At 51.6% G+C, this 13504-nt stretch overlaps 1 protein-coding gene across 1 annotated transcript in view; it reads right to left on the bottom strand.

The window, feature by feature from the left end:
- Positions 1–2227: 2227 nt before the first annotated feature.
- The window catches only part of gli2a (GLI family zinc finger 2a), a 57943-nt gene continuing 46666 nt past the window's right edge, over positions 2228–13504 (bottom strand). The window contains exons 6-13 of the mRNA XM_067253773.1: positions 12906–13107; positions 12490–12685; positions 10957–11211; positions 8510–8659; positions 7565–7729; positions 7098–7379; positions 5797–6145; positions 2228–5627 (exon numbers count right to left, since the gene is read on the bottom strand). Of these exons, the coding sequence (XP_067109874.1) occupies positions 3343–5627; positions 5797–6145; positions 7098–7379; positions 7565–7729; positions 8510–8659; positions 10957–11211; positions 12490–12685; positions 12906–13107 (3884 nt within the window). The 3' untranslated portion in view covers positions 2228–3342. The remainder of the gene's footprint in view (positions 5628–5796; positions 6146–7097; positions 7380–7564; positions 7730–8509; positions 8660–10956; positions 11212–12489; positions 12686–12905; positions 13108–13504) is intronic.

Raw genomic sequence — 13504 nt, 5'->3', positions numbered from 1 at the left:
AAAAACAAGGATAACACATTTACTGGGATTTCTGTCTATTTCAGTTGAACTTTGTGGGTCCTCACCGCAGTGAGGACAGAATTGTACTTCATTCACCAACTTGTGTTATAAAACCACCACCCCGTCCAGTCGCAGAGGGGAAAATGCTGTGGGTGGGTGGAGTGATGAGTGGGTGTAGATTCTGAGGCCAATTATAACAGGAAATGGAACTTCTAAACATAAAAAGAGAAGCTCTGAAGGACCCTCCCTGACCGCAGCTTAGACGAGGTCATCCATTCTCGCCTCTCACTCACACAAGTCTTCAATCAGAACTGCCCCTGGCCTGGACCAAACCGTGGCATTCTTCAACAGCCTACGCATGGCATGGTCCCTGGCCCCTGGCAGACAGCTAGCGACCTCTCCAACTGGATGGGTCATGGTGGATATATGAGTGGTCATGGAACAAGGTTGGATCCCCGTAGGTTGTGCAAGGGAAAGAAAGGCCACAATGAATCCCTTCATGGTGGACGTGCGCTTGGCTCTCCCAGCTCTGCCTCCAGGGTAGTAATGTAGGCCTCCGTCTCGCTGGGGCTGAGGGATAACCTTGCCTCTGACATGGGTCACTTCTTTTTGATCTTGGAGGACTGAGCTCCATACAGGAAGTCTTTGATGAAGGCCTGGGCCAAGCTCAGGGAGAGCTACACAGAAGCCTAGTCAAATGAACCCCTTTATTATGATGACCTGAGCCCCAAAGGTCAAAGGTCAAAATGTGACACGCTCTTAGGTTTCTCGAGACATCTCCAGACACTTTCCAATTCACCAGAATCTTCTTAGAAACTATTAGAAACTGCAAGTGGCAGCTCGGATCTAAGATGGATTCGAGAGACCGCAGATAGAGTGCGGCTAGTTTGGTTTGTTAAACGTTTTAGATCAACACTTGTATTATTGTTTTTGTTGATTTTATGTAAAGCACTTTGAGCTGCAATTCTTGTAGGAAAAGTGCTATATAAATAAAGTCTTACTTACTTACTTACTTCTTGACTTTATGTTTTATTTGATCAAATCTATAAAAGCATCAATCTCTATCAACTTCAATCTGGGAGTGCTTCATATATATATCCCCACACCACCATGGCCATGGCTAGTTCTGGCTACGTGTAGAAGGTTGTGTTCTAGATTCAGATCTCACCTCGTTTGTGTGGTTGTCTAATTACTGCAGCGTACCCCTCTGTTCCGATGCTAACCTTTGTTCTCAGCCCAAGAGAGGCTCCTTACCCCCGGGCTATTTTTCTACACATCTCCTCTCTGAGAGAATAAGGAATTCCAATGGCAAGGCCAATCAGTGGGATTCTTATGACATGGATCCTCAGCAGAATTAGCTGTCAGAGTAAAATAATGTGTTCCCCTTTCTCCTTACACTCCTAAGATAGCAGCCTTGTCTCTCCCCGTCTCTCTCTCTGTCTCTCTCGCGCTCTCTTGCCACCAGTGGTGTTTTATGTGGTTCCTGAAGTCTTTTCCTCCGAGTTTCCTGCCACTGTTAATTTTGGACAACATGAGGGCTAACTTTAGAAAGTGCTCTGTATGCATTTAGCATTTTGGGAGTATCCTTTTTCGCCTCGGTCTTCAGACAAGGGCTGAGCTCGGAGGAATAAAAACAAAAACACAACTACTCCCATAAGATACGTATAATATTTTCATTTGTTGTAAGTAAGTCGATAATGAAAGGGATGGCTTCAAAGGGAAAACATAGTTGGTCTTCCATTATTCAAGCTTATTCACCACCTAACTCAAAGATAAAATGACCCTTAGAAAAGGTTTGAACACATTTTCACATAAATTGACACCCTGGCTAGCTTACAGGTATTACCAAATATATATGCAAATTATTATTTGCACCATATTAATTTATCATAACTATGAATAGAGGCTCATGTGTCCATGTGTCAAATGTCTTAGTCAAATTATGCAGTCAATCATTATGGAATTTCAAAGTGTTTAGGGGTGAGCCACTGTCTGCATCCAGTCTTTAGAGTAAAGCTATGACGAAAAAACCTTCAAGCTAGCCTGTGACGCATGTCCAGGGCATTTTTGATCAGGAGAAATGGTCTGATATTTTTTTACAGGCTAGAATTCATTAGAGGTCCATGGAGAGGAGGAACGATGTCCCAGGCTTTTATGTTTCCCTCAGGGACGAGACCATGTGACATCAAAGGAGACACAACACAGGACCTTGGTTAAAACCGGAAAAATGTAGATACTGTATTTGAAATGTACAAAAGCTATATACACACACACATACACACGTCTGCACACATACACACTGGGCATAGTAAAGTCGACCGTAGCATACACGAGGCTACATCAATTCCAGCAAACCTACAACTGTTAGAGGTCGTATCATTGTTGTATCCTTTATATGGTTCCTTATCAAGAGACGAGTTCCTTGTTTGAGCCTCTAGTCCACCCCATGCTCACTCGGAAAGTGTGTGTGGGGGGGTAATGAATGCGTTAATTAGAGCACAGCCTCCACTGAGGACACATGGAGCTGCTTGCATATTCCTTTAGAGATAACAGGCTGCGCGTACCTCCCTGTCAGTCCTGTAGAGGGGTCTCTTTGTATCTCTGTTCGTGTGAAATCAGCCGGTCGTATGAGAGGGAGCTCCAGAGAGAGCGAGCTCCACCCAGCAAGGTCCTTGCAGAGCTAGCTAGGACTCTGTAGGGCAGTGGGAGGGCATCTGGTAGAACGGTGCCACCGTATAAGCGTGTGGTACAGTGTCCTCGGAAAACCCTATGCATGGATGGTGACGGCTAAATAGAGCCATGTTGGTTGATGTTTTTCTTGAATTCGCCAAATGTCAACTTTAACATAATTTAAAGCATGTATCATACAGTATATTTCTAAACATGGTCATGAGGAAAAAGATTCAGATAATTCCATATGCCTTTTACCCGGCAACATCGTTTTCACGTCAGTTCATATGTGTTCAAATGCTCAAACGGAATCTAGTTAGCAAGGCACTTAGTGAACTGCTTTCAGTGTACTGCGTTTTAAAGGGTAACACTATCAAATACTGATTGATGGACTTATTTGTAGATGCATTTTCATACCCTGGTCAATTCTTAATGTAGATAAAAGTATGGCTTTTTAAACACTGAAAATGCTCCTTATGCCTTTACTGTATTGACTTTCAACATAAAAGCTACATATTGTATAGCAAATAATACAAGACAAGCAGAGACTCTGTACGCAGGTGAACGTACAGTAAAACTCACTTCCACATTGTCAAATAGTTCAATCAGTGCTTGTTTTCATAGTTCATTGTTTTCCTGATGTAGAGCTGATGACCGTGCGAGAGGCCACTGTTAGGTCATCATGTTGAGGAACTTGCTTTCCTCAGCCAGCGCTGTGAGCATGGAGCTCATGTCTCCGATCGCCATGTTGCCCACCCCCGCCGGCACGGATGGCAGTGTCACCGAGTTACGGGGCGTGGTAAGTCGTGAGGAATTCTGGGACAGGCTCTGGAGGAGGCCCGGGCTGAGCGTCCCGGACATGAGGCTGGAGTGGTCCCCGTCATCCAACATGGCGTCAAAGTCGATCTGAGCATGCTCCACGCCAGAGGAGTCCACGGTGCTGGTGACCTGGTTGACCCCTGGGGAAGCCATGTTGGCCAGGGTGCTGCCAGGGTCCTGGCCGGCACAGGGTGACATGGGCGCATCGAAGTGCACACTGCTGTGCTCAGACATGTGCATCTGGCCGTTGTAGAAGGTCACCGGGTTGTTCCCGTTGACGTTGTGGACCGCAGTACCGCCCAGCCTCTTAGGGCTGGCCTCGGAGGTGTTGCCGTGGCCAGGGTTGAAGTCAGTTGGAGGGAAGCGGCCGAGTTGCATGGCGCCGCTGGGTCCTGAATGTTGTCTGTTCATAGACTTAGGCTCCATGGGAGGCCTGGGCTGTATCATAGCCCGGTTCCCATTGTGGACAGGCTGCTGGGCGGGAACACTGTAACCCTGCTGCTCCACCTGGGGATTCATGTGGGGGTAGCTTTCGCCCTGAGTCCTCGACCTGTAGCTCTGCATGTCTGGGTTCTGGCCTCCCATGCCCCTGCCACTGGGCAGAGGCACGCCGCTGTATGTGGGTCTGCTGGCGTTCTGCTGTAAACTGGAGTTTCCGGACAGAGAGTTCGGAAGGACCTCCTGGCCGTACCCTTGCTGGGGGCTCATTTGCTCCCCGAAGCTCATGTTGTTGTTGTAGGGCTGCCTCGGCTGTGGGAGGGAGTTCATCCTCTGTGTGCTACGCTGGGTGTAGCCTTGTAGCGCCATGTTCTGGCTCATGGGCATCACCTGCTGGTTGCCATTATCGAGGCCCTGGAAGGGTCCAAAATTGTGTTTCTGCTGAACCACGGCCAGGTTCCCTCTGCCCAGCTGCTGTTGCTTGGTGAGTCTGGCTGGAGCTTCCACTGTTCCAGAGCTTACCTCATTCCACTGCACTGGCATGCTGCTCTTGCTCAGGCTTGTGGAGGCTAGGAAGGGCTGCTGGTGGGAGCCTGGACTCATCAGGCAGGGGGGCAGGGCCTGTTGGGCTAACTGGGGCATGTTGGCATCCACCATGGCCATGCGTCTCTGCCCATAGAAGTGCTGCTGGGGCTGGCCCTGGAGCTGCTGTGGGAAGCCCTGGGGCTGGCTGGAACCATAATCAGCTGCTGCTGCATTCTGGGGAGCGCCACCGTTCTGTGACCTAAGGTACTGCACCACATCGTCAGGAAGCATCATGTCGTCCTCCCCGGCCTGGTCCAGCCCGTCCACGGCCATGTTCTCCATGGCAACGTTCTCCGAGATGCTGGGGGGCCTGGGCGCGAAGGGCTGGCGTTGCAGGCTGCCATCCGAGCGAGTGTAGCCCTGCATGACCAGGGCCCGGCGGTCGGTGGAGGGAGGCCCCATCAGGGGGTTCATGTTGTTCATGCTGTTGTAGCGTTGGACCCGGGGCAGGGAGAGTGGGTCCAGGGCTGGGCGGCGGACGGGGTCGCTGGCACGGCGGGGCAGGTTGGCAGGCACTTCGTGGGGCATCATGCTCTGGGAGCCGTAGCCGAGGTCACTGCAGCGCCGCGGCACCGCCCCCCCGGGGGGGTGGAACAGGTGGGAGGAGTCCTGGGAGTCCCCATACAGGGCCATGCGGGTCCGGAGGCTCATACGCTCCATGTTGGGCAGGGGCGTGGGCGGCGCCCCCCCAGTGGCGGCGGCGTACTTAGCCTTGAGGCGGTAGTGCTGGGCCGGGGTGAGGCTGAGCAGGCTGGGGAGGCCTCCTCCTCCTCCGCCCCCGCCGCACTGGCTGGCCTCGCTGGAGCGGCGGGAGAGGTCGGTGGAGATGGGGTCGTAGGAGTCGGCCGAGCTGATGTTGTTGTGGTGGCGGTGGCTGAACTGGGAGGCCTCGGAGGAGCGGCGGCTGGAGTAGCAGGGAGAGATGCCCGAGGAGCGCCTGCTGAGGGCGTAGGCGGAGCTGCCGGTGCTGGTGTTGCTGTCGCGCCGCTGGTTCAGCTGGTTCAGCTGGTTCAGCTGGTTCAGCACTGTCACCTCGCAGGATGACAGGTCACCAGACCGCTGTCCAGAGTACGTCATGGTGGGGCAGCTCATACCCGAACCCTCTAGGAGAGAACCTGAGAGCCAGAGAAACGCATCCGTTAGACTTACAGTGCTACTCCGATTCACGGGGGGGACACACAGCCAAAATGTTCCGTTTGAGCAAATTCATGAGGCACAACCGGCTGACTGTACACCGACAGTGAAGTCAATGATAGTACAGTCGTCGAAGTACAGTCTACTCACCGAGAGTGGGCAGCGGGGGCAGCTTGGTGGTGCGGACCTGAGGAGCGGGATTGGCCCAGGGACACGGCTCCCTCACCGTCTTCAGACGCTCCTGCTTGATGTTCTCCAGCTTGATGGTGACGCCCCCGTGCCCCGCCTTCCTCAGCTGGAGCCCCACCCCAGCCGAGTGGCCGGGGGACAGGGTGGACGAGTCCACCATCGGGGGGGCGTCCAGAGCGCTCAGGTCCCCGAAGCTGCCCCCCCCGCCGTACAAGGCCATCTCTACTCCACTGTCATTGTTGGTGGCGCTGCCAAGTGGCGACGGCTCACTGCTGCATGACGAGTGGCCGCCAGGGCTGGACTGATACGTCTGAGAGGGTGAGCGGGGGGGACAGGAGGGTTAGTGTCACACACGGTCAGTTGGATCGAGCCAGATCACTGGCTGGCTGGTTGTAAGGCAGTGCTGTTTGCGTAGAATAATACCAAAAGCCTTTCAGATCCTCTTAAAGGGATGTTCAAAATGCTAATGTGTTTGTTTTTGGGACATACTATGCGTAGAATAACTGATTAGGCGTATAGATTCACAGGCTATTCATCTGAGATGGGTTGATTTATTGATAAAGGAAAATAAATAGATAATGGATGAACATTTTGAGTCTCCAACAGTCCAGTTGTGAAAGTAATCCATTCTGACCCAAACTGAACTGAAAAGAGTCTTGATCACAGCTTGATAGCTGGCACAATTTGTTCAGCACACATGCTCAACAGTCCCAGTCTTTGAATATTAATTTGATAATGACTTTTATCATTGGCCTGCAGAGAGAACTGTCAGATCTAAGGGCCACGGAGGAATAGAACAGGATACAGACAGAGACAGAGAGAGCGTGTGCGAGCATGCATGCGTGCATGACATTCAATTGAATGGACCAACAAACGTTTAAAACAGGCACATTGTGATGTGAAAACGGGCTGTTGAAACAGAACTCTCATGCTGCATCAGAAGGTACCGATTGGAGGAAAAAAAGGAAAGAAAGAGTGTCAGATGCTCACCTTAGCGCTGCCTGTCCGTTAGGAAAGGTTAAAGGGAGAGAAGCACATTCAAGCAGTGACCAGAGGGGTGAGTGAGACACAGGAGAGGCCAGTAGCAGAAGAGCATCGGTTTTGTTGTTTTTGTGTGTTAGTCAGGAGGGAAATGCCATTTACGGGAACATTTCGATATTCTATTCAAGCACATAGAAAAGGGTAAGGTTAGTCCTAAACTCGTTAGTGTAAAGGAGCGCTGGGATGACACCAAACCGGCCTAATCGACCCCCCGGACTCACCATTGAGTTCTCCGTCTTGATAGACTTGACCAGCAGGCAGTCATCCGCCCCCCTAGTGGTGCTGTTGGCCTCCGTCATGCCTTCCAGGCCTCGGCCGCCCAGCTTGTGGCTGGACTCGTTCTCTCCGCTCCCTTTGGGCGGCTGGGGCCTCGGGGGAACGTCGCCGCGCTGCTTCTTGGTGACGTGGGCTTCGGGCCCGTGGACGGTCTTCACGTGCTTCCTGAGAGAGCTGGGGTCGGTGTAGCGCTTGGTGCAGCCCGGGATCTTGCACACGTACGGTTTCTGTGGGGGGGGGGGGGGGGGCGGAAGTTTCGCAATGTCGTCATCTCATCTTACAGGGTTCTTTCCGTACCAAGTCAAGTGTTCCCATTTGACATGTTGTTCTACATCCCTAATCCATCGTGATGGTTTTGGGATGATGATGATAATAACTATGCATTTGACGGATGATGTGCGCGCGTGCCTACCTCGTTGGAGTGCGTGCGGTTCTGGTGCTTGGCCCGGTCCGAGGCGTTGGAGAAGGCCTTGTTGCATCCCTCGTGTTCGCAGACGTAGGGTTTCTCCCCAGTGTGGGAGCGCAGGTGGGTCTTAAGGTTCTCCAGGCGCGAATAGGCCTTGGAACAGCCTTCAAACTACACAGAGACACACAGGGAGGTTACAGAGAGCGGAGGGGGGTAGAGAGAGATGAAAAGCACTCTCACTCTCGTGTCACAATACACGTGCTGACGCATGTACTGTATTGAAGCTAAGTGTGGGGCCTGCAGTGTCTTTGGGTAGCATGGGGTCATTTGTGAAGACAAAGTCGAGCATTTCTGTTTAGCTTTTGTATGCATTGGTCTGTGCTGCCATTAGCTATTCCTTTAGAGGCCTCCATGCAGGGGTAATTGGCAGTGTGTGTGCAAGAGAATCAAACTAGATTATCTCAAAAAGTGGACATAAAAGCCAAAGATCCTTGCAATCCAGTCAGGAGGGAGATGGTTCGAATGAGATGCACGAGGGGTTTACGAACTATACAGTAGATCTTAATAAGGACCCATGGCTCCTTATTTCTCTTTATATTTTAATTACATCCCCATCCTGTCAATCAGCTTTGTGAAGTCTTCTGAGAAGTAATCTTTTATAAGCGAGCTTTGAAGCGAGGAAACCAGACACTGAATTTGATCATCTTGAATGTATGCAAGAAGATGAGGGCCTTGATGAACCAACTGAAAATGTTGGAGGAGGACCCAAGAGGCTAAAGAAACAAGCCTCGAGTATCAGAACCACAGTTCACAGTCGTGTTTTATACTGGCACACAACAGCTTCTAAATGACATGGGGAAGAACTACAGATACAGCTTCGAGTCACCTACGTGTTTTTACGTAGCCACATTGTTCAATGTCAAGTTGCATGCTGGGAGAAGGAGTTCTTACTGTGCATTTGTGTGGCTTCTCTCCTGTGTGTCTGCGCATGTGGACTACCAGCATGTACTGGGCCTTGAAGGGCTTCTGCTCCCGAGAACACTCGTCCCAGCGACACACAAACTCCTTCTTCTCTCCGTGGATGTGGTCATTGTTAATATGCTGCAGACAAAACAAGGCTTTAGTACACCAACAGTCTATGATTGCTAATTTAAAAACAAACAACACAAAAAAAAGCATCCCTACTTTTCACATGGACTACGAGTCAGACATGTGAGGACTGTCTGATGTGGACTGAAATTTCATGTTAACTCTCACTAAGCTAAATGGGATTCGTGCTGGTGTCTTGTGAATGTGCGTTTCAGCGTGTGTGCGTGAGTGTGTGTTTGAGCGTGTGTGTGAGTGCGTGTTTGAGTGTGTGTGTTTGTGCATAGAAGGAGAAAAGTCAATAATGAGAGCAGGCCTCCCTTTTCAGTTCCCACCAGAGAGGACATGCATCCCCCACACAGAGAATGACTCTACTGGCTATCCATCAAGACTGACAGTAATTTTCCATTCGGTAGAAGTGGAGACAAAGGACAATGATTTGTCAGATGTGGAGACAAACACCTATGATTGGCTGTGGATATGTTTTCTCAGACCATGACGCATGAGAGCTAGGGAACTTCCTGATTTTTCCAGAGGATCTTCAGCCTTCCCTATCTTGTCTCACACGACATCCACTCCTGCTGGCCCTTTTTGTGTAAACGCTCTCAAACATGAGGTGGAAACGAGAACAAATGTATCTAGTTGTTTTTTTGTTAAGTGCGTAACAAATGTTTCATTTGAGAGGCTTCTGTCATTCCTGCTGTATTGTCTAGGCATGCAAGGCCTACTATATAGGATTACAATGCATACCCCTCCATTTACTCTGAGCTCTTAATTATACCGCCTTTTACCCAGGAGACCTAAGCCTTACCCCCCCCCCCCCCCCCCCCCAGCACACCGCCCCCCAACCAAATACAACTCACACACACACACACACGTTCACAAATCCTGTGTACACCTCCACCGCATGCAAATACCCCCCCAAACAGACCACTTCATTTCCTAAGGGCATCCACCCACACAATACTCTACTTATGTGGCTGATTCATCTCAAAGCAAAAGCAAATGGAGCCAGAATGTGTCCTCTCTTCATGTCCAGCCGCTGAGTGTGCTGGCGGTTGAGATTCCTGTTCCAGAACCTTCTGGGAGGACAAGGAGACAGAAGTGTGTGGCCTGGAGAGAGGCTTCCATTTTCAGCTATGTACTCTTCATACTGAACTGAAACCATAATTTGGGGCTATTGGGAAGGATTACTCTTAGTGAATGGAACCAAGCACTACACCGGCATTTAGTGTTTCTTTTTTCAAGGTGTGTGATTTCTCTGGTACGGAGCAGAACATTGTGTGAAACCTTGGAACTGCAGGAGGGAGAGGAGGAGTGGCTGCATGAACTCCTGTCAAGCCCTTGGCACTGAACTCCAAGCTGTCATTACCTCCACAGAGGCCGAAAAGTCGAACCGGTTTGGAATGAGGAAAGAGGCTGATTCATTGCACTGTTCTAAGGTACCGTGTTCTTCGTTCAAATGTGAGTGTGCAAGCCTCTCCTTCTCCCTTGTCTCGCTGTGTCCCAGTGAGAGTAGTGGTATGTGAAAAGCTCTTGTCCATCCACACCCCCCAGCTCAGCCTCACACCCAGCCTTTGCACTGGGCTTACATTGTGCACACATCAAGCACTGACAGGACTCACCACAGGGACTGGGCCTGAGAATGGGTCTCATGCTAGAGGCTGGAGCTGGGGCTAGCCTGGGCTTGTCCTCTGTCCCGGCTGGAGCCGGGAAGCCAAAAGGAGGAGGTGAAGGTGGTGGGGAGAAGGGGTGTAGGGGCCTGTGAGGGGGCCTCTGGTCCTGACCCATAACTGCCTGACATATCACCCCTGACCAACAGGGCAAGAGGAGAAACCCTAACCCACAGAGGATCCCAACCAATGGGAATGCAGATTCAGAAGGGACCTGGGGTTCCAGTGGTCTTGGCATGGTGATAGATTTATGACCTGCCTCGTAGAGGGTCGTGGGTCAGAGATCAGTGAGAGCCAGAGGTTGGGGGTTGTGGGGCCACAGCTGCAGCGGCTGGACTGTACCTCCGAGAGAACCTGCTAGATCATTAACCATGCGTCTGTCTGCCACAGGAAGGGATCAGTTACCGCCCTGCTTAATGAAGGGGCACAAAAACCAAGACTTTCGCCTTGAAATAGACGCGAGTAAAAACGGACGGTTCTCTTCCAGCACATGCCTTCTCGGCGGAGAAAGGCGCGGAGACAAACAACGAGATAAAGCGTCAACGTGTCCTCCAGTCCTGACCCTGGTTCACTCCGCGCTGAGCTAAGCGATTACAGAGCTACGGGTGTGGCGCTACTGAGCATGTGCACTGCACTCACGTGAACCAGCTGGTCCTGGGTGTCGTACTCCTTGGCACAGCCCTCCCAGTGACAGTTGGTCTCGTAGACGGCCTCAGGCTCCTGCTTGCACTCGTCCTTGTCCAGCTCCTCGCTCAGGTCCAGGACCCCCCCGGCGTGCTCCTGGGAGCAGGGAGAGATGGGCCGCGGCAGGAACTCCACCTCCATCTTCACCTTGGGCTTCTTGGGGATCATGGGGTTGACCGTGCTGCTGACGGCCGGGTCTCCTCCGGCGCTCTGAGGGAGAGACGGATGGAGAGGGTGAGGCCGCGATAGGGGGGGTGAAAGAGAAGGGCGAGGGAGAGCGAGTCGGGGAGGTAGGGAGATACAGAACAGTGTGTGTGTGTGTGGGGGGGGGGGGTGTATGGGGCGAGTCAGATGGAGGAGTCAGAGAGATATCACAGCGTTGTTCTTGGCCTGTGCGGCTGATGTGAGTGCTGGTTCCAGAGTGCACCAGGCACCATAACTCAGAGAGCGACCCGCCACAGAGACTAAACAGTTTAGACTGCTTTATGAGCGCCAGCCAGGGGGAAATATGAAAAGGCAGAAATGATTACCCACAAAGCAACAGCTAGGGACTTTGATCCACCGATGACTTCTTAAGAGAACTGACAGACAGACTGTCAGACAAAGGGAGACTGACTTTTTAAGGCTGAAAGTGTGTGGAAATGCTCGGAAAAGATGGGTCACGGATACTGTAGGTCTAGTCGTGGTCATTGTGTGTGTGCGTGTGTGTTTGAGGGGAAGAGAGTAAGTAAGTAAGTGTTAGAGAGGTTTTCTGAAATCCCACCCAGTCACTACAGTGTAGAGCAGTGCTGCGGGGGCCTCCTGGTTTCACTAACACATGCTTCATTGGCTGGAAACCAGGAAATGTGGTTCTGATCTCTGTCTAGGCTGAGCTACAGCTCACTGTGTCTCTGTCTGTGTGAGAGCCTCCGCCCTGTACAGTACAGCGTGTGTGCGAGTTAGGCGTGTTTGTGAAGAACTGTGCGGGTGTGCGTGCGTGTGTAGTGCACAGAACTGGAATAGAACCTGCGATGGACTTCACGTGTGTGGGATAGTGTGAGGGCCACATGGTTGGCCTTTTCTTTTGTGTCTTGTTGGCTGTGTTCTAGGTTCCACGAGGTTTGTGGGTGGAGCTAACCGGATGATCTTGGCTGGGCTCGGGAGGTTACAAGTCAGCCCGGCAAGATCCTCTCTCCCTCTGCCCTCGACATACCGAGCGGGCTCAGGAGAGGGAAGTTTACATTGGGATAGATCATGTTGTATATAATAAGATGATGGAGACCGAGGAGAAGCTGAGATAAGAGAGAGGAGAGATCACTCCGAGGACAATCACTGACTTTTCACCACTAGCACTTGAACGTGTTGAGTAATCCAGTTTAGGCATATATAATTTAGTCAGGAAAAAAAAATAGATAAGACTCATTTTAAACACACCTGGTTCCTAAAGAAGACCAGGAGGAGGGTTGTGGATGTAGATGCGTGTAGGTGTGTGTGTGTGTCTAAGCTCACCTGCTTAGACTCTGCGCTGCTGCTGTTGTGGGAGCTGATCAGAGAGGAGGCTGCCAGGACATGCTGGCGGGCGGGAAAAGAGGGTGAAGGCTGGATGAGGGGCGGCGTGTGGCCGAACGCGCTGAGACCCCTCTGCTGGGACAAGAGCTGCTGGTAGGCCACTGGGTTGATTGGGTGGGGGAAAGGGAACGAGGGGCTGGGGGGGAGAGAGAGAGAGAGAGAGTCAGTCAACACATGGCCTAACAGCGTCAACCCTCAACTACACACAGCACGGCAAAGAATCCCGATAATCCAAGAAATATTCTGTAAGTGTGTACATGAGGGTGTGGTACACGTCGTGTGCGTACATTGTGTGTGCGCGTGTGTGTCTGGCACACGCGTGTGCGCATGACGTGCGAGTCGGAGGGAGTGCGTACCTAAGGCCTCCGACGGAGAGGTGTCCGTAGGAGCTGGAGGCTGCAGAGCTGGAGCGGGAGTTGTTGATGTAGGCCACCAGGGAGTTGGGCGAGGTGCGGATCATAGTCTGCAGGTCGATGCTGGCGTCCGACAGGGGTGAGATGGACAGGGCTCGCTTCCTGTTCAGCCTGGGGGTCAGCCTGGGGCTGGAGAACCGAGACACTGCCGAGGGAGAGGACACGGGCGGGATTTACCACAACATCTACGCACAACGTCTATCAACGGTGAAAATAGATGGTACAGACACATCGTATAGTGGTTTAAGCCACAAAATCCGAGGTATTTTTGGTAACTCCAGAGGATCACACAGTCCCGGTGTTTCTGCTCTCTGTCAGACTCTTGCGAGGTTACGCAGGGAGACGCAACGGACTGATCGGCAGATCCGTGGGTTCCTGGGAGAGACAGTCTTGATGGAACCTGAGGACTTCTGGTAAAGGTCATGGTGGAGCCAAGGCAAGCCCTGCTGTATCTCCTGCATCTCTTCCTCAGCCCCCCTACTTGAGATCGACATCCTCTTATGCATAGCTAATCACTCCTAATCATTTGCCGTAATTACCAA

This window comes from Osmerus mordax, chromosome 2 (assembly GCF_038355195.1).
Source record: "Osmerus mordax isolate fOsmMor3 chromosome 2, fOsmMor3.pri, whole genome shotgun sequence".
In the NCBI taxonomy this organism is placed as follows: Eukaryota; Metazoa; Chordata; class Actinopteri; order Osmeriformes; family Osmeridae; genus Osmerus; species Osmerus mordax.
This window is presented reverse-complemented; position numbering and strand designations above follow the sequence as displayed.